Below are 27,238 nucleotides of genomic sequence, written 5' to 3' on the forward strand. Positions count from 1 at the left end.
TCTTCCTATCTGCCACTGTGCAACTGGAGAACCATACACAGATGCAGTAGGTTAAAATTTCTATAGTAGTGGTGGCGGTCTTGTTTCTCCAGATGGACTATATGACACCCCCTGCCAGCATTGCCAATTGGCCATGCTGGCAGGGGCTGATGGGAATTGTAGTCCATACCATCTGGAGTGCCAAAGGTTCACCACCATGGCTCTATAGCAATTCCAGCTGCTGCACGGATGTGCGCCAACTGTGTTTGTGTGCGGCAACAACTCGATCAGGCTCCGGTGCCCTCTCCTTTTGCCTGTTGTGGAGGAGGTTGTGTTGTGGGGGGAGAGGGGAGTTTGGCTTTCTGATCTGCAGCTGTGTGTGGCTGGCTCTTCTCTTTGCAGATCCTGGCCGCGGGGTGGAGCCGCTGCCCCCGTACCCGTGGCTGAAGCAAGAGGTCCCGTACCGCAGCTCGTGCGGCAACGGGCATTTCCCGCATTTGGGGCCCCGGGATGTACCCGGCGTATCTCCTTCGCCTCCTCAAGTCGGGCCTCCCTCGGCCTTCGTGGTCGGAGGGGAACACCCGGCGCCGAACTTTGCCGAAAGCCCCAACAGGATGCCGTTGGCTCCTCTTGTCCCCGAGCCCATGGAGCCCTTGCCTCAAGCGGTCTGTCCCATCGTCCCGGTGGAGCAATGCTTCCCCAATCTGCTGATCAGCCCCCACATGCTACCATGTAAGGCTTCTCGGAAGGAGGCTCGGGTGGTGGTCTTGGGGTGGGCAGAAACGTGGAGAAGGAAATGTCACTAACCTGGAGAGCTTTAAAAAGGGCTTGGACAGATTTATGGAGGAGAAGTCAATCTACGGCTACCAATCTTGATCCTCCTTGATCTGAGGTTGCAAATGCCTTAGCAGACCAGGTGCTCGGGAGCAGCAGCAGCAGCAGAAGGCCCTTGCTTTCACCTCCTGCCTGTGAGCTCCCAAAGGCACCTGGTGGGCCACTGCGAGTAGCAGAGTGCTGGACTAGATGGACTCTGGTCTGATCCAGCAGGCTTGTTCTTATGTTCTTATGGAGGAGAAGTCGATCTATGGCTCCCAATCTTGATCCTCCTTGATCTGAGATTGCCAATGCCTTAGCAGACCAGGTGCTCGGGAGCAGCAGCAGCAGAAGGCCATTGCTTTCACCTCCTGCACGTGAGCTCCCAAAGGCACCTGGTGGGCCACTGCAAGTAGCAGAGAGCTGGACTAGATGGACTCTGGTCTGATCCAGCTGGCTCGTTCTTATATTCTTATGGAGGAGAAGTCGATCTATGGCTCCCAATCTTGATCCTCCTTGATCTCAGGTTGCAAATGCCTTAGCAGACCAGGTGATCGGGAGCAACAGCCACAGAAGGCCATTGCTTTCACATCCTGCACGTGAGCTCCCAAAGGCACCTGGTGGGCCAGAAACAAAATGGCTGCCACAAGAGGTGGAGCCAGACCCAAAATTCCCTGATGGTCAGCCGGCCTAACATCTATTTTTTGGCCTCCATGGGGTGGGGGGTGGGGGAGATAGATATATTTCTGTAAGTTGCCATCCGAAGTTCAGGTTTTTTTAGTAATGATTGTTTAAACTGTTTTTAAATATTTATAAGATTTGATTGTGTTGTTTTAAAATGTTGCCACCCTGAGCCCCTCGGGGAAGGGCTGGGTAAAAATAAAAAAATATATAAAAATGGCTGCCATGAGAGGTGGAACCAGAAACAAAATGGCTGCCATGAGAGGCGGAACCAGAAACAAAATGGCTGCCATGAGAGGCAGAGCCAGACACAAAATGGCTGCCACAGGAGGTAGGGACAGCTTTTGCTTTCCCGTTTTTGTCGTCCAACTCTATCATATTGTTCGTTGGATGTCCCACCTTGTTGACCGTATGTGGCTTACACTATATAATTGGCCATGTTTCCTGGCTCTGTCGAGTGTTTTAGAAAGTGGGAGGAGCCAGGTGGCATTATTGCCTGCGAGAGAGATGATTGGCTGAAGATAAACAATGGCGGCCATTTTGTGGCTGCACCCACTATGCCCAAATATAAGGTGACCAGATTGTCGCCTTTTTAAACCGGGACGGGCGGCATGCGTGCAGTCAAGAAGAGCTGCCTTTTGCGCTCCCGCTTTCCACTCTGCCTGTGATGGCAGTGGAACGGAGCTCCAGAAGGCAGTGTGGCAACGCCGAGGTTAGCCAAGACTGCCTTCTGAGGCGCCTTCGTTTCCGCCCCTGTCACAGGGCGGGAAAAGGGGAGCGTCCCAGAAGGCAAACTTGGGACAATTTAAAAAACCCGCTGGATGCGGGACAGACTGGTTTAAGGCGGGACTGTCCCGCCAAAAGTGGGACGTCTGGTCACCTTACCCAAATACCAAAGGGGCACCCAGGCTCAGAAGGGTTGGGGACTCTGGGGCTATCTCCGTCTTGTTGGGAGGCCTTGACAGTAAGGCTTAAAACGAGGGTCTTGCCAAAGGCTGCTGAGAGGCGAGATTCGAACCTGTGACTCCCCCCATGTAGCCACTTTGCCAGCTCTCGAGGTGGCCCCGCAATGGGGGCCTGGAAGGCCAAGGGGCGTGTTGAGGGTCACGGGCCCGACGTAACCCCTTTCTGCTGCTCTCCTCCCCCAGTGACCGACCTGGACATCAAGTTCCACTACCGCGGCCGCTCGGTGGGCAACCTGACCATCAGCAACCCCCAGGGCTGCCGCCTCTTCTACAGCAACCTGGAGCCTACTCAAGAGCAAGTGGAGCTCTTTGGGCCAGTGACACTGGAGCAGGTGCGCTTCCCCAGCGCGGAGGCCGTGCCCAACGAGAAACAGCGCTTCTACACCCACCAGCTGCTGGACGTCTTGGATCGGGGTCTCATCCTGGAGCTGCAGGGCCAGGACATCTACGCCATCCGGCTGTGCCAATGCAAAGTGTTCTGGACGGGGCCCTGCGCGGGGGAGCTGGCCGGCCCCAACCCCATCGAGCGCGAGAAGAAGATCAAGCTCTTCAGCTTGGAGAACTTCCTCAACGGTGAGAGTGGGACGTCGCCCCGCGCGGCCCCCGGGCCCGCTCTCGGAAGCCCCGCTAGCACAGGGAGGTCAAAATGCGGTCAGTTGCAGGCAAGATGGGGGTGCTCTGCACGTACTCAGAGGAACGGCCCTTCGGTGCTCCCACAGGGAATCCCATTGGCTTCCGAAAGCGGCACTGGAGCTGGCCGGAACCGGCAGCCACAACTTTGAGCGGGTCGTGGCGGCAAATTTGGTGGTGTTGTGTGTTTATTGCGTTGCAGCTGGGTTGTGTGTGTGTGTGTGTGTGTGTGTGTGTGTGTGTTTCACTTATGTTTCCTAATCAAAAGCCACCCATTAAGAGGAACAAAGTAATCACATGGGGAGTATTGTTACTGAGAAAATGGTTTATTCAGAAAGAATGGAACAGCTGTGTTCCCCTCTCCAACCAAACTACCATGTTTCCCCGAAAATAAGACAGGGTCTTATATTAATTTTTGCTCCAAAGGATGCATTAGGGCAGTGTTGGCGAACCTTTTTGAGACCGAGTGCCCAAACTGCAACCCAAAACCCACTTATTTATCGCAAAGTGCCAACACGGCAATTTAACCTGAATACTGAGGTTTTAGTGCAGGAAAAACGGTTGGCTCTGAGGCGTGCATTACTCAGGAGTAAGCTTGGTGGTAGTCAGTGGCTTTGCTTTGAAGCAACCGTGCAACTCTTCGAACGGGTGAATCACGACCCTAGGAGGGTTTACTCAGAAGCAAGCCCCACTGCCAGCAACTGAGCTTACACCCAGGTGAAAATCAGTGGGGTTTAACAGCGCTTAACAGGGTTACCTACATTGCTTCCCCAAAACTAGGTCTTAGGTTTAATGCTAATTATTGAGCCCAGCCAGCCAGCCTAGATATAGACCACACGAGTAGGCTCTGAGTACACCTCCTCTACACCTGTACATACAGGTCTCACCACCGCCATTAGGGCTTATTTTCAGGGGATGTCTTATTTTTCTCCATGATTTTGTGCCCCCCAAGTGACCAGGTCAGCTGCGCCGGGGAATCTGTAACTAGGGCTTATATATGGAGCAGGGCTTCTATTTCAAGCATCCTCCAAAAATCCCAAAAAAATCAGGCTTATTTTCAGGGCAGGTCTTATTTTCAGGGAAACAGGGTATTTAATTAAAAACCAAAAAAATTCTAAGGGGCCCTCCACACACCATTCAGTCTGGTCCTAAGTGACCATTACAACCACCCCTATAAGGTAGGACAGTGTTTTCAACCCTGCATTTCCTATGAAGGGGTGAGTGAGAGAGAGAGGTCTGCCAAGTCAGTGCATACTTGAAGTGACGTTTGAACCTGGGACTTTGTGGATTCCAGACAGAACTTTTTAAAATTGCAAAGCATGTCCTTTGGTTCTGCTGTTCCCCTCACCCCGCCTACCCGCTCCGTCCCCCATCAAAACTGATGAGCCCCCCAGTGGTGGGATCCAAAAATTTTAGTAACAGGTTCCCATGGTGGTGGGATTCAAACTATGGCGTGGCGCCAATGGGGCTGGGCGCAGCGACGAGGCGCGGGTCGGCATCTCTGGGGCAGGGCATTGCTGGCGGGCTGTGGCAGACGCGAGCCGCTGCGCCGTCCTTGGGCAGGAAACGAAGGCACGCAGGCGCAGGCTGCCACGCACGCCGGTGCACCTCCTGCTAGACTGCTTCAAGTTCTGTGCGCTACTGCTGAGAGGAGGGGCGTAACTAAGGCCAAAATCAAGTGGCAAAATCACCCATTAGTCACCCCCTCTCGGCACACGCAAATAATTAGTAATCTACTCTCGGGAACCTGTGAGAACCGGCTGGATCCCACCTCTGGAGCCCCCCTGAATAGCCCCTCCCAGCACCAGCAATTTTTCAGCTGGTTGGCCAACAAGACTTTCAATCCCATCCTCCTATAAAGCTCTACGGGACACAGATCTAGATGTCTGCAGGCGCTTCTTGCAAACAGGAGACCCCATATGTTTATTAATGCTTCTCTGTATGCTGTCCTTATAGTGCCAAATTGAGGAGATTCTTTTCCATCCACTTGTGGTCCTGCCCGGGCGTTTATCTCCTGCCCCGCCCACCGTTTCCTTTTTAAAAACGAGGACAAATAATCATATCTTGACCAAGCACAACAAATGAGCCTCAAAATCCTGCCTCCTTCATGTGTCTCTTACATTATTCCATAAACTCCTGGTATTAAATGTTGCAAGCCAGCGTGGTGTAGCGCTTAAGAACAGTGGACTCTGATCTGAAGAATTGGGTTTGATTCCCCATTCCTTCACATGACCAGCTGACTCTTATCCAGTGGACCGGATTTGTTTCCCTGCTCCTCCACATGAAGCCTGCAGGGTGACCTGGGGCCAGTCACAGTCCTCTCAGAACTCTCTCGGCCCCACCAGCCTCACAAAGTGTTTGCTGTGGGGAGAGGAGGGGAAGGAATTTGTAAGCCTTTTTGAGACTCCTTGTGGAGAAAGGAAAACAGGATATAAATCCAAACGCAGTGGCGTAGGAGGTGAAGAGCTCGTGTCTCTAATCTGGAGGGACCGGGTTTGATTCTCTGCTCTGCCGCCTGAGCTGTGGGGCTTCTGGGGAATCTGTGAATCAGCCTGGGCACTCCCACACGCCAGCTGGGTGACCTGGGGCTAGTCACAGCTTCTCGGAGCTCTCTCAGCCCCGCCCACCTCACAGGGTGTTTGTTGTGAGGGGGGAAGGGCAAGGAGATTGTCAGCCCCTTTGAGTCTCCTGCAGGAGAGAAAGGGGGGATATAAACCCAAACTCTCTTCTTCTTCTCAGTTTTAGTGGGTTTCCAGGGTTAAAAGGCCTTACTGCTATTTATAAAAATCGATGACTGATGTATGTGCTTAAGTTCTTCCTTCCTTTTTGTGAATAACTTTAGTCCACCGTCGCCCTTGCCTCATTTCTGTCCTCATTCGCTCCTCCGCCTTTCCCCCACCCACCCGATCCTTTTAGGACTCATCATGTTCCAAAAGGGTCAGAGCACGGTGCCCCCGCCTTACGAGATTTTTTTCTGCTTTGGAGAAGAATGGCCGGACCACAAACCCAAGGAGAAGAAGCTGATCACAGTCCAGGTATGTGGTGGTGGGGGAGCATTGCCCTCTTTCCCTTACAGCAGTGTGGCGTAGGAGCAGCAGTGGCGTAGGAGGTCAAGAGCTCGTGTATCTAATCTGGAGGAACCGGGTTTGATTCCCCGCTCTGCCGCCTGAGCTGTGGAGGCTGATCTGGGGAATTCAGATTAGCCTGCACACTCCCACACATGCCAGCTGGGTGACCTTGGGCTAGTCACAGCTTCTCGGAGCTCTCTCAGCCCCACCTACCTCACAAGCTGTTTGTTGTGAGGGGGAAGGGCAAGGAGATTGTCAGCCCCTTTGAGTCTCCTGCAGGAGAGAAAGGGGGGATATAAGTCCAAACTCCTCCTCCTCCTTCTCCTCTTCTTCTTCTTCTTCCTCTTCTTCCTCTTCTTCCTCTTCTTCTTCTTCTTCTTACTTCAGAGGTCTACCACCTTCTCTCTTTGGAGCAACTGCTGCCACAACAAAGCTGAAAGGCTACTTCCGGTTTAGAGGACCTATATCTCCAGAGGCTAGTGGACTACTGGTTTCTACCAGCCCCTTCCAATTGGCCATGCTGGAAGGGGCTGATGGGAATTGTAGTCCATAACATCTGGAGTGCCAAAGGTTCGCCACCACTAGGCCGGGACAAATTTATACTGTCCATCTGCTTTGACCCACTTATTTATCGCAAAGTGCCAACACGGCAATTTAACCTGAATGCCGAGGTTTTAGTTTAGAAAAAACGGTTGGCTCCGAGGCGCACGTTACTTGGGAGTAAGCTTGGTGAAGCAACCGTGCAACGCTTCGAATGGGTGAATCACGACCCTAGGAGGGTTTACTCAGAAGCAAGCCCCATTGCCAGCAACCGAGCTTGCTCCCAGGTAAAGGATCGTGCCCAGGCTAGCCTAGATGTGTGTGTGTGGGGTGATTTTCTGCCCCCCCCATGATGAACTCTGTGCATGCGTGCCCACAGAAAGGGCTCTGAGTGCCACCTCTGGCACCCGTGCCATAGGTTCGCCACCGCTGTTCCAACTTGTACTCTTCCACGTAAATATCAAAGTAGAATTGTAACTTAGTTTGCCACATGCTGTTCTAGAATGCTCTCCTTGGGTCCTAGTCAGAGGTGGGATCCAACCAGTTCTCACCACTTCTCTAGAAGTGGTTACTAATTTTTTCTGAGTGCCAAGAAGGGGCCCCTTCTATTCTATTCCTCCGGTTTCGGAGTCCCCGTCATCTCGGGGACCCACTTTTTGTTCTGTTCCCCCCTCCTTGGAAGGGTTTAATTGGGGTTATTGCTGACGCCATTTTTATTGAATTTACCGCTGTGTTTTAAAATTTTAAATTTAAATTCTAATTTAATGGGGTTTTTGTTTGTATATATTATATGTAGAATCTGTGTTGTGCACCGCCCAGAGCCCTTCGGGGGTTGGGCGGTATAAAAATCCCATGAATGAATGAATGAATGAATGAATGAATGAATGAATGAATGAATGAATGAATGAATGAATGAATGAATGAATGAATGAAAAAAAATACTAAAGCAGCCTCCCTGCCCAATAGGGACTGGAGGTGCGTGTGTGTGGCGGCGCCACTGTTTGAATCCCACCACCATCGGAACCTGTTATTAAAATGTTTGGATCCCACCACTGGTCCTAGTGCCATGGCCAATGCAATTCTGGAAAGCGATTCCAAGAAAGCCAATGCAATTTTGGGCTGTATCAATAGAAGTATAGTGTCTAGATCGAGGGATGTGATTGTACTTCTCTATTCTGGAGGTCTAACCAATGCAGAATCTGGCATATTGTGTACAGTTCTGGACACTGCAATTCAAGAAGGATATTGACAAGCTGGAACGTGTTCAGAAGAGGGCAACCAAAATGGTGAAAGGTCTGGAATCCATGCCTTCTATTCTTTAAGCCTGACCTTCTAGCAAGGGTGTTAGATGGTAAACCACTTGTCTGTCTTAGGCTAGTACATTTGTATCTGTATATCTTGACGAGTTCTCTTCTTGGGGTTTAAACAGAGATAATTTTTTCTCTCTTTCTCACAATACTAGAACCAGGGGGCATCCATTGAAAATGCTGGGGGGAGGAATTAGGACTAATAAAAGGAAACACTTCTTCACGCAACGTGGGATTGGTGTTTGGAATATGCTGCCACAGGAGGTGGTGATGGCCACTCACCTGGATAGCTTTAAAAGGGGCTTGGACAAATTTATGGAGAAGTCGATCTCTGGCTCCCAATCTGGATCCTCCTTGATCTGAGGTTGCAAATGCCTTAGCAGACCAGGTGCTTGGGAGCAGCAACAGCAGCAGAAGGCCATTGCTTTCACCTCCTGCCTGTGAGCTCCCAAAGGCACCTGGTGGGCCACTGCGAGTAGCAGAGAGCTGGACTAGATGGACTCTGGTCTGATCCAGCTGGCTTGTTCTTATGTTCTTCTTAATCATTCCCTCCTATCTTCCCTTTCTGCCAGCTAGCAGACGGGCTCTAGAACGTAGCCAGAATGCAGCACCAACTTTTGGAATAGTCCTGTGAATTGTACAGCAGAGGGCACTTCTGCACGTTTTGATCTGGTCTAAAGTTTCCGGCCTTCTCTATCAAAGAGAAACTCCAAAAGAGATACAAACAATTTTAGGGTTTGGTAAATTGGGGAGGGGGCTTATCTAGCGAAGGAGAAGGAGAATTTTCTTCCTGGCCCATCACTCTACTCTCTCCTCCCTTCCAAAAAAATTGCCAGCAGAGGCGTACCGACAGAAAATGGCGCCCGGGGCAAGACATTATTTTTGCAAAAAAAAACCCTCTCCGTGCGACCCTATTTACAGTCTCCCATAAGCCGACCCCCACCTCTATCGGAGGCCGCACCCAGAGGTGGGATCCAGCAGGTTCTCACCAGTTCCCGAGAGTGGGTTACTAATTATTTGCGTGAGCCGAGAGGGGGTTACTAATTGGCTCTGCTTTTCCGTTAGAAATCCCATTAGGTCCAAAAATCATAAAGTCCTGTTGTTTCCTATGTGGCTGTTTAGCGAAGGTAGAAAATGGGATCATTCTCCCTGTTGGGCTGTTTTAAAAACACGTTTTAGAAATATGGTCAAGTTCCCTGTTTAAGGAAAGTATCCGTCTTTTGATTTCTAGAAACAAAATTAAGTATTTGAAAGTATTAAGTATTTGACAGGCAGTCAATTAGAGGAGAAGTAGTTGTTTCTGTTGGCAGCAGACGACAGGACTTGGTCTAATGAGTTTAAATGATGGACAGAAAGATACCAGCTGGAAATTAGGAACTTTTTTGTTTACAGTAAGAGTTTTTTACAGTAATAGAGAAATAATTAATGCCCCGCCCCCGGAATGCCCGGCCACGCCCCCGTCGTGCCCCGCCCAGCCCCATTGGCGCTACGCCACTGTTTGAATCCCACCACCATGGGAACCTGTTACTAAAATTTTTGGATCCCACCACTGACTGCACCTGCCTTGAATTGAGGGGGTTGCCCCATCCATACCTGCCAGAGGGATACATGTAGGCTCCCGGCACTTGACCACAGCTTGATGTGGGGTGCAATTTTACCCCATGTGATCAAACGGGTGGCGCCCAGAGACATGTGACCCTACATGTCCCTCTGGCAGGTACGCCCCTGGTTGCGAGCAAATTTTCAGAGACCCAGGAAGGATCACATGAAGGACAGGACAGCAGCGATGTTTATGTAGGACTGTTTTGGCCCCCTGGTCAGCATTGTGTGGTTCCAAATCCACACCCAGATCCACAGTATTCAAACCTTCGGTCGCCTCCTCGCTGTCTTTATGCAGTTCTTTTAAAAATGGACTTGCTGTGGCAATGAGTTGCACAGGTCATGGAAAACACCAAGCAGAGGGAGCTGTTGGTGTTTTTTTTTCAAGCCGGGAGTTGGAGCAGCAATGGCGTAGGAGGTTAAGAGCTCATGTATCTAATCTGGAGGAACCGGGTTTGATTCCCAGCTCTGCCGCCTGAGCTGTGGAGGCTTCTCTGGGGAATTCGGATTAGCCTGTGCACTTCACACACACCACCAGCTGGGTGACCTTGGCTGAAGCCACAGCTGATTGGCTCCCCACCCACCTCACAGGGTGTTTGTTGTGAGGGGGAAGGGCAAGGAGATTGTCAGCCCCTTTGAGTCTCCTACAGGAGAGAAAGGGGGGATATAAATCCAAACTCCTCCTCCTCCTCCTCTTCTTCTTCAGGAGCAGCAGTGGTGTAGGAGGTTAAGAGCTCGTGTATCTAATCTGGAGGGACCGGGTTTGATTCCCAGCTCTGCCGCCTGAGCTGTGGAGGCTTATCTGGGGAATTCAGATTAGCCTGTACACTCCCACACACGCCAGCAGGGTGACCTTGGGCTAGTCACAGCTTCTCGAGGCTCTCTCAACCCCACCCACCTCGCAGGGTGTTTGTTGTGAGTGGGGAAGGGCAAGGAGAATGTCAGCCCCTTTGAGTCTCCTGCAGGAGAGAAAGGGGGGATATAAATCCAAACTCTTCTTCTTCTTCTTTCTCCCGCTCACAGGTGGTACCCGTGGCCGCCCGCCTCCTCTTGGAGATGTTCTCCGGAGAACTGTCCTGGTCCGCCGACAGCGTCCGCCTCCAGATCTCGCACCCGGATCTCAAGGACAAGATGGTGGAGCAATTCAAGGAACTGCACCAGCTCTGGCAAACGCAGCAAGCAGAACGCCCAGCCTGGGTGCTGGCGACGAGGCCGTGGGAACGGGCCGATGCAGACCAACACGGCCTAACGATGCACCAGTGAGGCATCAGTCTCTGTCACCAGCAATCTGGCTCTGAGCTGTGAACTGTTGGCCTGTTTCTCCCGTTCTGGACGCTGCGCAATGAACCCATTTACTAGAAGCTGTTGACTGAGGCCGGAAGTGCCACTCCTGGCTGTTTCAGAGGAAGTGCCAGCTAGAAGGGGAGAAACATCTGGGTGACGAACAGCAGCCAGCCGTGCCTGCTGTCAGAACTGCCAGGTTGGGACAAGGACGCTGCCTCCAAAAGTCTCTGTGAACCTCCCAAGAAGGCCTTGAAGACCAGACCTCATTCAGGCCACACGGAGGCAGAAAGTTAGAGGCGGGGTGTGACTACACTTGGCTTGGGACCGGAGGTCACAGTTCGCCCTAGACTCACATAAAGATGTTAGTCGGTTGTATATTCTTCCACTACAGAACAAGGCATGCCGGACCTTCTATGTTGTAGAATGCTCCACCTGGATACCTAGTGCCTACCTACCCCTGCTCCCTGCACCCCTTTGAAAGTAAAAAATACATTTTGGCATATATATTATGCTCACGTCTCAAAGGACCATGCTCAATAATGCACAGAATAATGGTCTTGACAAAGACAGTGCGTAAAAACGGACGATAATTCTCCTACTCGTTTGGGACTATATTCTAATGCGGAAGCACGCCATTTTCTCGACGGACCGAACCGATATCTTTCTGTGAAACAGGGTATAGCCATGTTACAAGCGGGGGGAGGGGGGGGGGCAAAATTCACACTGCCTTCTGCCATTTTCTCCGCCACCCCTTTGCTTCCTGCCGTCACGCTTCCCAGACGGGAGCGTCTGTAGATGTGTCTCGGGATGGATGAAAATCTCTGAAGAGGCCGAGTCCCTGCGGAACTTAATGACCCTCCGTTGGCTGAGCTTCTGAATGAAAGTTTGCAAACCCAAACCTCCGTGTTTCTAGTCCTTATGAGGGGAAAGCTGGGTTTGCTTTAGGGCACGGGTGTCCGACTCTGGCGGTTCAGATGTTCATGAACTACAATTCCCATCAGCCCCTGTTGGCATGGCCAACTGGGGGTGCTTTAAGTTTAGGGCAGTGATGGCGAACCTTTTTGAGACTGAGTGCCCAAACTGCAACCCAAAACTCACTTATTTATTGCAAAGTGCCAACATGGCAATTTAACCTGAATACTGAGGTTTTAGTATAGAAAAAACGGTTGGTTCTTCGGTGGCACGCTGCTGTTTCTTGGGAGTGGTAGTCGGTGGCTTTGCTTTGAAGCAACTGTGGAACGTTTTGAACGGGCAAATCATGACCCTAGGAGGGTTTACTCAGAAGCAAGCCCCATGGCCAGCAACCTAGCTTACTCCCAGGTAGCGATCGTATTTTCTTTTAATTCTTCCCATGAAAATCAGTGGGTTTAAAGAGCTTAACAGGGTTACCTACACTGCTTCCCAAACTAGGGTCTCGTGGTTTAATGCTAATAATCTCCTGAAAATAATTACACTATTGTCACATGACGAACTCTGTGCACGCGTGCCCACAGAGAGGGCTCTGAGTGCCACCTCTGGCACCCGTGCCATAGGTTCGCCACCACTGGTTTAGGGGATTCATGCTAGAACCAAATGAGTCATAGAAGTGCCTGAAAGGCATTCAAACACAGCCAGGTGCTGGGAATCGGACCACCCTCATTTTGAGCAGGGGGGGATCTGACCAGTGCCGTCTCCCCCACCCTTGCTTCGATTGGTTTTTAATTAGTTCTGCAATGCTACTGGAAGAGAATGAAGATGCTTTGCGGCAGAGCAATTAGTGGTTACGAGCCGGTGGACTCAAATCTGGGTTCAGTTCTCCGCTCCTTTACATGAAGCCTGCTGGGTGACCTTGGGCCATTCACAGTTCTCTCTGAACTCTCTCAAGCCCCACTTACCTCACAAGGTGCCTGTCGTGGAGAAAGGGAAAGGAGTTTGTCAGTGGCTTTGAGACTCCTTGCGGTTGAGAAAAGCGGGGTATAAATCCAAACGCCTCTTCTTCATATTTGTGAGGAGGTTTTAACCCCTTCACCTGTGTAGATTCTCCATTTTGGAGGCTGAGAACAGACACCCTCCGCCCCAATTTCTGTTGTCTTAGCTCTCATAGCTCCGCTGCCCCTTCCGCCTCTCTCCCTGCATAGCACTCTTAGATTATAATTTAAATTATATTACATTTATAATAATTGTGTAATTTTTTTGGTTTACAGCATAGTATGTGACTTATGGCACTCCATAAATTATGGATATTTATCAGTTCGCCAGCATGGCCAATTGCTGGAGCCAATTGGCCATGCTGGCAGGGGCTGATGGGAATTGTAGTCCATGGACATCTGGAGTGCCAAAGGTTCGCCACCACGGGCATAGGGTCTCCAACCTTTTTTGAGTCCGCGGGTACATTTGGTGTTCCAATGCAGGGCGGTGGCTGCCACCACAAAATATTGGGACACACAAACACACACACACACACACAGAACAGCTGCCGCAACAATATTTTTCACCACCCAACGAAGACTTTTGTGCTGCTGCCAATGCAACTTTTAAAAAATCTCCCCAGCCAATCAAATCTCCACAAGCCAGTCAGAAGCCTGGCTGGGCAAAAGCCCCACTACCATTAAAAAAAAACCACTATGAGGCTTTCCCCACTACAGAAGGGAGCTAAGGTTGACTCGGTTCCCTTCAGTGGAGGGCGATTCCAGGCGGTCCCCACAGCAACTGAGTTGGCCCCCTGGAACCGAGCTAAGTGGGCGGGATCATCTTGGTGCCTGTTTCACTCCTCGATCGTGATTGGCGCTTGTGTTACGGCGGGAAACGGGAGTGTTCTTTTTTTTACAGTGTTTACGGTTTACAGTGACATGCGCTTTCTGCCCGCCACGACTCTCCCGTTCTGCGCATGCCACAAAAGCGGCTCGTGATTGGTTGAACGGATGAGGTGTCGTTTCGATGCTTCCCCACTTCTAAGCGGTGTCGACCTTGTTCCGGCAGAAAAGTGTAGTTCATAACTGCGACAAGGATGTCGCAGTTCTGGGGGGGGGGGGGGGCTGAGACAAAACAATGTTGAGCTTGGTGGCAGTGGGGATTCACTGTATGATGCCCACAGGAACCATGTTGGGGAACGCCTGCCCTGCAGAGCGGGCAGCTTTTATGTCGGTGGGCGGAGAGGCAAAGGCCAGGCTGCCTCTCTCCAAGCCTGGGGGTTGGCGCTACGAAACATCTAATGGCTGGTCCTGACATGGGCTTTAAACTGTCAGGCGCAAGATTCGAGTTCTCCCAGTCTTAAGAGAGATAACCCCTGCAAACCCCTGTTAAAATACACTGTTTTAAAAGATGTGGCTTTGAGAAAAGCCCTCCAAAATGAACACCAGAGCTCACTCTGCTCTTACTGGCCCAGTCTTCTTCTCCACTGCTGCTACTCCTTAACCCGCATTGTTTCCATGGGCTCCAGTTGCTGCCTGCACGGATACATGAGAACACGAAAAGAGTTCTCCCAGTCCTAAAAGCAGCCTTGCCCTTCCCTCCCCTCCGGCCTGGCAGACTAGCTCTAATGGACCTGCTCTCTTTGACTTTCCAAGCCAGGACCAGCCAGAACGGGACACCTTCACCCAGGAAGCCACAAAGCCATGAGTGTCGGCCCATCTTCTCCCGGCAGCGACTCTTGGAGTTGCAGCCAACAGCGAAAAAACTGGAGTTTTGCCTTGGCTCGTCCCAGCAACATCCTGGCTTTATGTCCGAGGGGGAAGGAGGGGGAAGTTTTGATTCCCTTTGCCAGTAGCCAAGCTCCTGTTCCTTGGGGTGGACAATCAAGGTGCCCAGGAGAAAGCCAGCGCAAGCATGTTTTTGGGGGGAAGTAACCACATTGTCCACCCATCCTGCATGAGCCGTCAGGGGAGAGCCAGCGTGGTGTAGAAGAAGAGGAGTTTGGATTTATATCCCCCCTTTCTCTCCTGCAGGAGACTCAAAGGGGCTTACAATCTCCTTGCCCTTCCCTCCCCCACAACAAACACCCTGTGAGGTGGGTGGGGCTGAGAGAGCTCCGAGAAGCTGTGACTAGCCCAAGGTCGCCCAGCTGGCGTGTGTGGGAGTGCACAGGCTAATCTGAATTCCCCAGATAAGCCTCCACAGCTCAGGCGGCAGAACGGGGAATCAAACCCGGTTCCTCCGGATGAGATACATGAGCTCTTAACCTCCTACGCCACTGCTGCCCCTGGTTAAGAGCAATGTAGTGGTTAAGAGCAGGTGGAATCTAATCTGGAGAACCCAGTTTGATTCCCCACTCCTCCACCTAAGTGGCTGAGGCTTATCTGGTGAACCAGATGTGTTTCCGCACTCCTACATTCCCACTGGGTGTCCTTGGGCTAGTCACAGTTCTCTCTGAACTCTCTCAGCCCCACCCACCACACAAGGTGTCTGTTGTGGGGAGAGGAAAGGAAAGGAGCTTGTCAGCCACCTTGAGTCTTTTTACAGGACAGAAAGGTGGGATATAAATCCAAATTATTATTATTCTCTTCTCTGATGCAGGACAGAGGTAATAGGTTGCTTTCAATGGAGTCAGACCAAAATTGCCTACTCTGACTGGCAGCCGCTCGCCAGGGTCTCAGATGGGAATCTTTTCCCACTGTCTGAGTCTACCAGGGGACTGAACATGGAGTCTTCTGGACGCATAGAAAGTGCTCTGCTACTGACCCGCAGCCCCTCCCAAAGTGCCCCCCCCCCCGGTAGTTGCTGCGGCAGCAGCAAAGGAGCAGGATTGGGGGTTCAGCCAGCTGCTCCCATAAGAACGAGCCAGCTGGATCAGACCAGAGTCCATCTAGTCCAGCTCTCTGCTACTCGCAGTGGCCCACCAGGTGCCTTTGGGAGCTCACGTGCAGGAGGTGGAAGCAATGGCCTTCTGCTGCTGCTGCTGCTGCTCCTGAGCACCTGGTCTGCTAAGGCATTTGCAATCTCAGATCAAGGAGGATCAAGATTGGTAGCCAGAGATCGACTTCTCCTCCATAAATCTGTCCAAGCCCTTTTTAAAGCTATCCAGGTGACTGGCCATCACCACCTCCTGCGGCACCTCCCCTGCCCTTTGACCTCCCAAAAGTGTCAAGGTGACCTCCACTAAGTTCCATCCTGGCTTAGTGGTTAAGAGCGGTGGACTGTAATCGGGAGGACCGGGTTCGACTTCAGTTGGGGCCCCCAATCTGACTTGCCTTGTGCATCTCGCGTAAAAAGGATCCGGCCTCGCGAAGTGGGACTCGGATCCACAGATCCTAATCTGAGGGCTACCTGTTTTGTGAACCGGCGTGGCATAGCGGTTAAGAGCAGCGGACTCCAATCCGGAGAACTGGGTTTGAATCCGTGCTTCTCCACATGAGTGGCCGACTCTAACCTGGCGAGCTGGGTTCGATTCCCCATTCTTCCACATGAAGCTTGCCGGGTGACCTGGGGCAAATCACACTTCTCTCGGAACTCTTATCGGTCCCACCTACCTCGCAAGGTGTCTCTTTAGCGGGGTGGGGGGGAAGAGATAATTGTATGCTGCTTTGAGACTCCTCACAGTACAGGCTCGCGGTGTGTAAAAACCACTTATTCTGAAAGGATAGATCCCATACTGCCTTCTCAGCAATCTTATTTATGTATTGTCGAAGGTTTTCATGGCCAGATTCAACTGGTGGTTGTGGGTTTTCCGGGCTCTGTGGCCGTGGTCTGGTAGATCTTGTTCCTAACGTTTCGCCTGCATCTGTGGCTAGCAAAGACGCCGGCCACAGATGCAGGTGAAACGTTGGGAACAAGATCTACCAGACCACAGCCACACAGCCCGGAAAACGTACAACAACCAACCTTATTTATGCTTATTATTATTATTTATATTCTGGTTTTCCTTCTCATCCGGGACCCCAGGTGGCCTTTCACATCATTTCCTTGCTAACAAACTTGTGAGGCTAGGCTGAGAGATAGTAACAAGGCCAAGGTTACTTGGCAAATAGTTGTGGTGGGTTTTCCAGGCTGTGTGGCCGTGGTCTGGTAGATCTTGTTCCTAACCTTTCACCTGCATGTTTCACCTCCTAACGTTTCACCTGTGGCTGGCATCTTCAGAGGTGTATCACAGAGGGAAGTCTCTTACACACTGTGTCCAGTGAGACAGACTTCCCTCTGTGATACACCTCTGAAGATGCCGGCCACAGATGCAGGCGAAACGTTAGGAACAAGACCCACCAGACCACGGCCACGCAGCCCGGAAAACCCACCAGAACCAGTTGAATCCGGCCGCGAAAGCCTTTGACAAAACATTACCTGGCAGACAGCTGAGTCAGGAATTCAAACCCGGCCGCCCGGTTCCTAGTCCAGCACTTCAACCACTCTAGGCTGCAAACACAAGGAAAGGAACACGGATTCCGACGGCCATGGAATACTTGGAGGAAAACGCTGGATGTATCCGGGGATAGTGACAATCAACGAGCCGGAGAGAAGAACGAGACGCGCTCAGATGCCGTTTTTAAAACTTTTTATCGTTTTTTATTTCTTTTTTTTGTGTGTGTGGTTTTATTTTTATTTTTTTCTTCCTTGTTCTCGAGATGGTTACAACACCAGACGGAACAGCACCCCCTCCTGTCTTGACATCTGCGCAGGGCCCGTGACTCTCCCCACCCCACCCGAGTCGCAGCCAGATCGGTTCGGCGAAGTAGCCTGCCCATCCTCGTCCTTTCCAGAGTCCCCCTCCCTCTCCCCTGCCCCAGTTTTTTTTTAAAAAAAAATATCCCAAACAAATTGAAACCAAAATTTCAAAAAATCCAAATCAACTAAAAAAGAAAAAAATATATATAATATAATATATATTATAACAGTTTATCGAAGTCAGCTACGCGGCAAGGGGGGGCCCCAGAGAGGAGCGGCACCCCCCTTTGCAGACCCTCCCTTGGGGACAGAGAGCAAGACTGCCTTCCTCCGGCCCACCCCAAAGATTTCGCGCCCCGTGGCAGTTACCAGTTTCAAGCAATCTTTCCTTTTGGATCTGGGGAGGAGGAGAAGCAGAGCTCTGGAAACTGGGAAGGAGTTTGCAACAAAAACAAAAATACGGACACTCCCCTTTCTTTCGTTCCTTCCCCCCCCCCTGCAGGGCAGACTCAGGGTTTGCTAGACAGATAAGATTTTTAATCCCCATGGATCCTTAAGAAATTATTTTCATTTCACAGAAAGTTTTCTACTTTGCTTTTTTTTTTCTCTCTCTCTCCTTGCTTTGCTGCCAGGCAAATTAGTTTTCTATCGTTTCATGGTTTGCTCTTTTTTTTTAAAACACCTTTATTCCTTTTTTTTTCTTTTTCTTTTTTTGTTTGTTTGTTAAGCGAGTCCATCTGGAAAGCAGCTCCCCTCCCCCCGCGATGCCGTCGGTCGGCTGCAGCCATCTCGTAAGTCGCGGATATGTTGCGCCCCCCTTTTTTATTCCTTTCTCTCTCTTTCTCTCTCTCACTCACAAGCAGGAACTTCACCGACTCGATCTCGCGGCGATGCGTCTCTTCCGGTTTGGCGGGACACCCCAGAGCGAGTCAGAGCCCTCGGCCACAATGAAGTTTGCTGGTTGTGGGACAGAGTCTTGGTTGTGTTTTATTTCCTCTTCTGAAAATAAGACAGTCCTTGGAAAGGGGAAAGAAAAAGAGGTCAGGGAGTCTGTTTCCGCGGGCAAAAGGACGATTTCCTGCCCCCGACAACTTTCACAATCAGTGGGGAGAAGAAGAGTTGGGATTTATATCCCCCCTTTCTCTCCTGCAGGAGACTCAAAGGGGCTTCCAATCTCCTTGCCCTTCCCCCCTCACAACAAACACCCTGTGAGGTGGGTGGGGCTGAGAGAGCTCTGAGAAGCTGTGACTAGCCCAAGGTCACCCAGCTGGCGTGTGTGGGAGTGCCCAGGCTAATCTGAATTCCCCAGAGAAGCCTCCACAGCTCTGGCAGCAGAGCTGGGAATCAAACCCGGTTCCTCCAGATTAGATACACGAGCTGGATCTTATGGACCTGTTCTGCTCACAGGGATGCCTTCCAGTGGCTCTTGGGGGAAGGCCGCAGAGCTGGAGGAAAGTCTACCCCATTAGTAGAACAGGTCTGCAGGATTCCATCTATCCCTGGAGAGAGAAGTTTGACGGAACCAGACAGTAGTTCTGACATTTGAGAGTCTGACAAGAGTTTTGTGATCAAGGGCCGTCAAGTCCAACCCCCTGCCATCAAAGCACCCTTGGCCAATGGCCATGCAGCCTCTGCTTAAAGATCTCCAAAGAAGGAGACTCCACCACACTCTGAGGTAGTGCATTCCACTGTCAAACAGCTCTTACTGATTGGAAGTTTTTCCTGATGTTTAGGTGGAATCTCTTTTCCTGCACCTTGAACCCATGACCCTTGGTCCTAGTCTCTGGAGCAGCAGAAAACAAGCTTGCTCCCTTGCTGACATGATATAAGAACATAAGAACTAGCCTGCTGGATCAGACCAGAGTCCATCTAGTCCAGCACTCTGCTACTCGCAGTGGCCCACCAGGTGCCTTTGGGAGCTCACCTGCAGGATGTGAAAGCAAGGGCCTTCTGCTGCTGCTGCTCCCGAGCACCTGGACTGTTAAGGCATTTGCAATCTCAGATCAAAGAGGATCAAGATTGGTAGCCATAAATCAGTGGCGGCGAACCTATGGCACGGGTGCCAGAGGTGGCACACACAGCCCTCTCTGTGGGCACACACAAACAGAGCCCCCCCCCCCCCCCACACACACACACACACATCTAGGCTGGCCTGGGCTGCTAGGCTCGATTATTAGCATTAAGCCTAAGACCTAATTTTGGAAAAGCAGTGTAGGCAACCCTGTGAAGTGCTGTTAAACCCCACTGATTTTCATGCAAAGAACTAAAGTGCGATCCTTTACCTGGGAGTAAGATCGGTTGCTGGCAATGGGGCTTGCTTCTGAGTAAACCCTCCTAGGGTTGTGATTCACCCGTTGGAAGAGTTGCACAGTTGCTTCAAAGCAAAGCCACCCATTACCACCAAGCTTACTCCCGAGTGACGCACACCTGTTTTTTCTAAACTAAAACCTCAGTATTCAGGTTAAATGGCTGTGTTGGCACTTTGTAATAAATAAGTGAGTTTTGGGTTGCAGTTTGGGCACTCGGTCTCGAAAAGGTTCGCCATCACTGCCATAAATCAACTTCTCCTCCATAAATCTATCCAAGCCCCTTTTAAAGCTATCCAATCAATGACACCCAATCAAATATCTAAACATGGCTATCATGTCACCTCTTAACCTTTACCAAACTAAAGATACCCAGCTCTCTAAATCTGTGATATGCAGCAGCAGTAGACTGCTTAGTAAGGGGGAACAGAAGATGCACCACAAGGTTGAAGACTCCTATATTATACTGCACTGGCCAGTTTTTGTTTTCTATTCTGCCCTGGCACCCGAGGTTTACAAATGAAATCAGGGAGTTAATGCAGCAAAAAAGAAATACTGAACACGCAAGAGCTGGGTTCGAGTCCAATTGACACCGAGAGACCACCACGATTTCAAGGCAGAAACTTCTTGAGAGTCGGAGCTCTCTAACCCGTAGCTGATGAAGGGAGCTTTCGATCTCAAAAGCTCACGGCCGCAAAAATCTCATCAGCCTCTAGGATGCTACAGAACTGGGCCCTCCCTCCCCTGATGCAAACCAATGGGGATACCCGTTGAAACCGTTGAACACGGGGTCGGTAAATGAAGTGGCTCCACATAAGAAAGGGACCTCTCCCCATGTGGAAGTCCTAGCCCCCATCCCAACCTCCAGGGCCCGGACCCCGAGATGGGGGAGGGATGTTTCGCTCACCTGGGCGACAGGCATTTCACTCACCTGGGAGACAGGCAGACAGAAGGCGGCACACGCTACCGGAACAGCCTGGTGAAGTCCCGCAGAGCCCAGCAAACCTGTTTGCACTCCTCGGCGCTAGAGAAAGGAGGAGGGTCTCGTTATTTGCGGGGAAGGAAATGGCCAACGCGCCAGCCCTCTCTTGTGGGACTCTGCACCGGCACCTCCTTGGGGAAGCGGGGACCGATCTTTTCAAGGAACCACCCCGCAGACTCAGTTCTGTTCGCGCTTAAGACTTCCCTTGGTCAGCAACCAGGTCGCATTCAGTCGCAAGGAGTTCGGAACGGATAAGCTACAAGTCCTTTTCCGAGCAGAACATAATGAGTTTGTGGAACTCACAAGATATGGGCTTTCACCTCAAATACGTTTTCTGCTAAATTGAGGCTATGGTCGAATCACGGGAAGATAAGAGTTTATGGAAAAGAAGAAGAATGCTAGGAAAAATAGAAGAAGAAGAAGAAGAAGGAGAAGGAGAAGGAGAAGGAGAGGAAGAAGAGGAGGAGGAGGAGGAGGAGGAGGAAAAGAAGAAGAGGAGGGGGAGAAGGAGGAGGAGGAAGAGGAGGAGAAGAAGAAGAAGGAGAAGGAGAAGGAGGAGAAGAAGAAGGAGAAGAAGAAGAAGAAGAAGAGGAACGAGGAGGAGGAGGAGAAGAAGAAGGAGAAGAAGAGGAAGAAGAGGAGGAGGAGGAGGAGGAATTTGGAATTATATCCCCCCTTTCTCTCCTGTAAGGAGACTCAAGGTGGTTTACAATCTCATTTCCCTTCCCCCCTCACAACAAACACCCTGAGAGAGCTCCGAAGAACTGTGACTAGCCCAAGGTCACTCAGCTGACATGTGTTGGAGTGCACAAGCTAGTCTAGTTCCCCAGATAAGCCTCCACAGCTAATCTAGTTCCCCAGATTAGAGTGCACCTGCTCTTTCACCACTACACCACGCTGGCTCAACGTGAGATGGACTGACTCGACCAAGGGAGCTACAGCCCTCAGGTTGCAAGACCCGAGCAAGGCTGTTATGGATGGGATGTTTTGGAGGACGTTTGTTCAGGGGGTCGCCGTGAGACAGAAGCAACTTGATGGCACTTTAAACGCACAGGTGCACACATGTTTTGTGCTGACAGACATTGCTGCCAGAGGAAAGGAGGGAATACCACGCCCCCTCTACCTCGGCCGCCGTCAGCAAGAAGCAGAGAGGCAGGCCAAGGCTTGCCCGATACCCGCCAGGGAAGAGACTTTCACCCGCAAGAAGCTGGCACAGGCACCGGTACGAAGAGGGCCCCGGCCAGGTGCCGACTTGCCCGAGCCAGCCAGGCTACGCGGGCAAAGGCTGCCAAACAGGCCCCAACGTCCCTTGTGGCTTTCCCCTCCCAAAAGGAGCAGAGCCCCACACGCGGAAGACCAGAAAAACCTGATCGGCAACAGAGAGGAAGAGGGGAAGGCCGGACCCCGGCCGAGAGTGGCCGGACCTGGGAGCCTCCTGGGCTCTTCCCACCTGGTGTGTGTGTGTGTTGTGTGTGTGCGCCCGCTCTGGAAACTGCCTTTTGATCCCCAAGGAGCTTCCTGTGTGTTTCCAGCATGCACAACTCAAGCCTGCACCGAAGGGTGGAACCCGCCGGCCGCCGCGCTCCCTCCTGCACACGCAAGGAGAGACGCCCGCTGGGAACTTCTCCCGCAGAAGTCTCGCGGAAAGAAGAGAGAAGAAGAAGAGTTTGGATTTATATCCCCCCTTTCTCTCCTGCAGGAGACTCAAAGGGGCTTACAATCTCCTTGCCCTTCCTCCCTCACAACAAACACCCTGTGAGGTAGGTGGGGCTGAGAGAGCTCCGAGAAGCTGTGACTAGCCCAAGGTCACCCAGCTGGCATGTGTGGGAGTGTACAGGCTAATCTGAATTCCCCAGAGAAGCCTCCACAGCTCAGGCGGCAGAGCTGGGAATCGAACCCGGTTCCTCCAGATTAGATACACGAGCTCTTAACCTCCTATGCCACTGCTGCTCTCCGAGAACGAGAGCTTTGCTCAAGAAGCGGCCGGCCGTTCCAGCGAGCCGTGTCCAGGAGAATTATTTCCCAGCGGGCATCACCCCCTCTGGGTGGATCTGCTGGCTGGACTTCCTCTCCAGGGCCCAAAATGCAGGAATGGGAGAAGGGGGAGCTGTACCAGGGTGCAGTCAGCACCCGCCGAGGAGGTGGGATGGGGGGGGGGTCTGCTGTCATCCCACCCCCAGTCCACTCCCTGGCCTTGCTGGAGAGCTGGGTCAGACCACAAAGGGCACCACGCTGAGAGCCAGCGGGGTATAGCGGTTAAGAGCAGATGCACTCTAATCTGGAGTACCGGGTTTGATTCCCCGCTCTGCCACTTGAGCTGCGGAGGCTTATCTGGTGAACCGGATTAGCCTGTGCACTCCAACACACGCCAGCTGGGTGACCTTGGGCTAGTTGCAGTTCTTCGGAGCTCTCTCAGCCCCACCCACCTCACAGGGTGTTTGTTGTGGGGGCCGGGGAGGGAAAGGAGATTGTAAGGCCCTTTGAACATAAGAACAAGCCAGCTGGATCAGACCAGAGTCCATCTAGTCCAGCACTCTGCTACTCGCAGTGGCCCACCAGGTGCCATTGGGAGCTCACGTGCAGGAGGTGAAAGCAAGGGCCTTCTGCTGCTGCTGCTCCCGATCACCTGGTCTGCTAAGGCATTTGCAATCTGAGATTAAGGAGGATCAAGATTGGTAGCCATAGATCGACTTCTCCTCCATCAATCTGTCCAAGCCCCTTTTAAAGCTATCCAGGTGAGTGGCCATCACCACCTCCTGTGGCAGCATATTCCAAACACCGATCACACATTGCGTGAAGAAGTGTTTGATTAGTCCTATTTCCTCCCCCCAGCATTTTCAATGAATGCCCCCTGGTTCTAGTATTGTGAGAAAGAGAGAATCTTTGAATCTCCTTACAGGCGAGGAAGGGGGGGATATAAATACAAACCTTCTTTTATCCCCTTGACAGAGGCTGTAAAGGTACTATTCCCACCTTTTCACACACACCCTCCCCCAGGCAAGGGCTGCTGCTCCAACTAGTCTTCCCCTCCCCAACAGTACAACCGGGGCCATTTCCCTTGTGGCTCAGGCAAAGAGCAGGCCTTTTTCCAAGGCTGAAGCAACATAAGGGCTGAGTGACGTTTTCATAGCCTGGAATTCAGATGTCCGCAATTTCCAAGCAGAAAGAATCATAGAGTTGGAAGAGACCCCCAAGGGCCATCAGGTCCAGCCCCCAATCATGCAGGAGCACACATAAGAACATAAGAACAAGCCAGCTGGATCAGACCAGAGTCCATCTAGTCCAGCACTCTGCTACTCGCAGTGGCCCACCAGGTGCCTTTGGGAGCTCACAGGCAGGATGTGAGAGCAATGGCCTTCTGCTGCTGCTGCTGCTCCCGAGCACCTGGTCTTGCAATCTGAGATCAAGGAGGATCCTTGCAATCTGAGATCAAGGAGGATCAAGATTGGTAGCCATAGATCGACTTCTCCTCCATCAATCTGTCCAAGCCCCTTTTAAAGCTATCCAGGTTAGTGGCCATCACCACCTCCTGTGGCAGCATATTCCAAACACCGATCACACACAATCAAAGCACTCCCGACATATGTTCACCCAGCCTCTCTTAAAAAACCTCCAAAGAAGGTGACTCCACCACACTCCGAGGCAGTGAATTCCACTGTCGAACAGCCCTGACGGTCAGAAAGTTCTTCCTGATGTTTAGGTGGCTGGAAAGAGCCCTCTGGCTGCTTTAGGGAGCCAACCACTTAGAGCATAGGCGTCAAACTCGCGGCCCTCCAGATGTGTTATGGACTACAGTTCCCATCATCCCCTGCCAGCATCCCTCCGCCCTGAGTCACCCCTGACAGCCTCACAACAAGAGCCGCTTTCTCCGAGTGTTCGTTTGTCCTGTACACTGAACCGTTTCTCCTCTCTCCTCTCTGAAAGGGGTCAAAAACGTGGGAGGCTGCCCGTGTGGAGGGGAGGACTGTGGGGGAGCTACGTGGGCATGGTTGAAGAGAGGGGAGGGGCCGGGAGTGGGGGCCAGAGGGCCCACGAGAGTAACCAAGGGCCAGATCCCAGCCTGCCACCCCACCGGAGCTTTGCATCGATCCTCCGGCTTCTGATCCAACCGTTGGGAGTAGCTGAGGTCACCAACTTGAGGTAGGGGGGTTCTTGGGGTGGGTGGAGCATGGGGAGGGCGGGGCTGGGAAGGCACCTCAGCAGGGTACAATGTCCAACAGTCTGCCCTCCACAGCAGCCATTTTCTTCCAGAAGAACCGATCTTTGTAGCTGGGAGATGAGATCGAATTCTGGAGGAATTTGCAGCCCAGCGGACCTCAGCAGGCTGATTCTTCCAAACAGATCAGGGGTCTTTAAGAGCACCAGAGAAGGCTGAGGGGCAGGGACCATCCCCAGGTATCCCCCCTGCTTTGAAGAAGAATCTGAGGGGGAAGTTGACTTTTCCTGCACCAGTCCCGGAAGAGGCAGAGACCCAAACCTGGCCCTCAAGACAAAGGGAGTGCCCGCACGCCCGTACCTTTAACCTCCCCCTCCGTCCTGAAACTTTGAAAACTAGCTCCCTCCTCTCCCCGCGTCCCCCAGCGTGGTCGCAACTGACCTTGTGACCTGCTTGTGGAAGTCCGTTAGCTGCTTGTGCGTCACTTGCATGGCTCCCCCCGTGGTTTCCTTTGGTAAGCCCTTCAGCGAGTTCTCCAACCAGCGACAAAAGGTCTAAAGGGGGGGGGGGAGGAGAGAGAGAAAGACCCAAAAAGAATATTTTCAACAAGGAAGAAGCCATTCACAAGAAAGGGATTCTCCAGCTGTCTCCTGGGAGCCTCTCAAGAACGCCAACCCTCCTGTATTGTCGCCCCACCCCCCCCCCCCCCCACCCCCCCCCCCCCCCACCCCCCCCCCCCCCCACCCCCCCCCCCCCCCACCCCCCCCCCCCCCCACCCCCCCCCCCCCCCACCCCCCCCCCCCCCCACCCCCCCCCCCCCCCACCCCCCCCCCCCCCCACCCCCCCCCCCCCCCACCCCCCCCCCCCCCCACCCCCCCCCCCCCCCACCCCCCCCCCCCCCCACCCCCCCCCCCCCCCACCCCCCCCCCCCCCCACCCCCCCCCCCCCCCACCCCCCCCCCCCCCCACCCCCCCCCCCCCCCACCCCCCCCCCCCCCCACCCCCCCCCCCCCCCACCCCCCCCCCCCCCCACCCCCCCCCCCCCCCACCCCCCCCCCCCCCCACCCCCCCCCCCCCCCACCCCCCCCCCCCCCCACCCCCCCCCCCCCCCACCCCCCCCCCCCCCCACCCCCCCCCCCCCCCACCCCCCCCCCCCCCCACCCCCCCCCCCCCCCACCCCCCCCCCCCCCCACCCCCCCCCCCCCCCACCCCCCCCCCCCCCCACCCCCCCCCCCCCCCACCCCCCCCCCCCCCCACCCCCCCCCCCCCCCACCCCCCCCCCCCCCCACCCCCCCCCCCCCCCACCCCCCCCCCCCCCCACCCCCCCCCCCCCCCACCCCCCCCCCCCCCCACCCCCCCCCCCCCCCACCCCCCCCCCCCCCCACCCCCCCCCCCCCCCACCCCCCCCCCCCCCCACCCCCCCCCCCCCCCACCCCCCCCCCCCCCCACCCCCCCCCCCCCCCACCCCCCCCCCCCCCCACCCCCCCCCCCCCCCACCCCCCCCCCCCCCCACCCCCCCCCCCCCCCACCCCCCCCCCCCCCCACCCCCCCCCCCCCCCACCCCCCCCCCCCCCCACCCCCCCCCCCCCCCACCCCCCCCCCCCCCCACCCCCCCCCCCCCCCACCCCCCCCCCCCCCCACCCCCCCCCCCCCCCACCCCCCCCCCCCCCCACCCCCCCCCCCCCCCACCCCCCCCCCCCCCCACCCCCCCCCCCCCCCACCCCCCCCCCCCCCCACCCCCCCCCCCCCCCACCCCCCCCCCCCCCCACCCCCCCCCCCCCCCACCCCCCCCCCCCCCCACCCCCCCCCCCCCCCACCCCCCCCCCCCCCCACCCCCCCCCCCCCCCACCCCCCCCCCCCCCCACCCCCCCCCCCCCCCACCCCCCCCCCCCCCCACCCCCCCCCCCCCCCACCCCCCCCCCCCCCCACCCCCCCCCCCCCCCACCCCCCCCCCCCCCCACCCCCCCCCCCCCCCACCCCCCCCCCCCCCCACCCCCCCCCCCCCCCACCCCCCCCCCCCCCCACCCCCCCCCCCCCCCACCCCCCCCCCCCCCCACCCCCCCCCCCCCCCACCCCCCCCCCCCCCCACCCCCCCCCCCCCCCACCCCCCCCCCCCCCCACCCCCCCCCCCCCCCACCCCCCCCCCCCCCCACCCCCCCCCCCCCCCACCCCCCCCCCCCCCCACCCCCCCCCCCCCCCACCCCCCCCCCCCCCCACCCCCCCCCCCCCCCACCCCCCCCCCCCCCCACCCCCCCCCCCCCCCACCCCCCCCCCCCCCCACCCCCCCCCCCCCCCACCCCCCCCCCCCCCCACCCCCCCCCCCCCCCACCCCCCCCCCCCCCCACCCCCCCCCCCCCCC

General features: G+C 54.4%; 2 protein-coding genes across 2 annotated transcripts in view; one reads left to right on the top strand and one right to left on the bottom strand.

Annotated features, from left to right (window-relative positions):
* Positions 1 to 11,758, top strand: part of IRF5 (interferon regulatory factor 5) — a 59,532-nt gene extending 47,774 nt beyond the window's left edge. The window contains 4 exon segments of the mRNA XM_048500322.1: positions 382 to 711; positions 2,622 to 3,011; positions 5,985 to 6,103; positions 10,606 to 11,758. Of these exon segments, the coding sequence (XP_048356279.1) occupies positions 382 to 711; positions 2,622 to 3,011; positions 5,985 to 6,103; positions 10,606 to 10,845 (1,079 nt within the window). The 3' untranslated portion in view covers positions 10,846 to 11,758.
* A 5,553-nt stretch (positions 11,759 to 17,311) lies between these two features.
* Positions 17,312 to 27,238, bottom strand: part of TNPO3 (transportin 3) — a 75,646-nt gene continuing 65,719 nt past the window's right edge. Inside the window, 3 exon segments of the mRNA XM_048501465.1 lie at positions 17,312 to 18,452; positions 20,674 to 20,766; positions 25,322 to 25,434. Of these exon segments, the coding sequence (XP_048357422.1) occupies positions 20,706 to 20,766; positions 25,322 to 25,434 (174 nt within the window). The 3' untranslated portion in view covers positions 17,312 to 18,452; positions 20,674 to 20,705.

Source organism: Sphaerodactylus townsendi, linkage group LG06 (genome assembly GCF_021028975.2).
Source record: "Sphaerodactylus townsendi isolate TG3544 linkage group LG06, MPM_Stown_v2.3, whole genome shotgun sequence".
Taxonomy (NCBI): domain Eukaryota; kingdom Metazoa; phylum Chordata; class Lepidosauria; order Squamata; family Sphaerodactylidae; genus Sphaerodactylus; species Sphaerodactylus townsendi.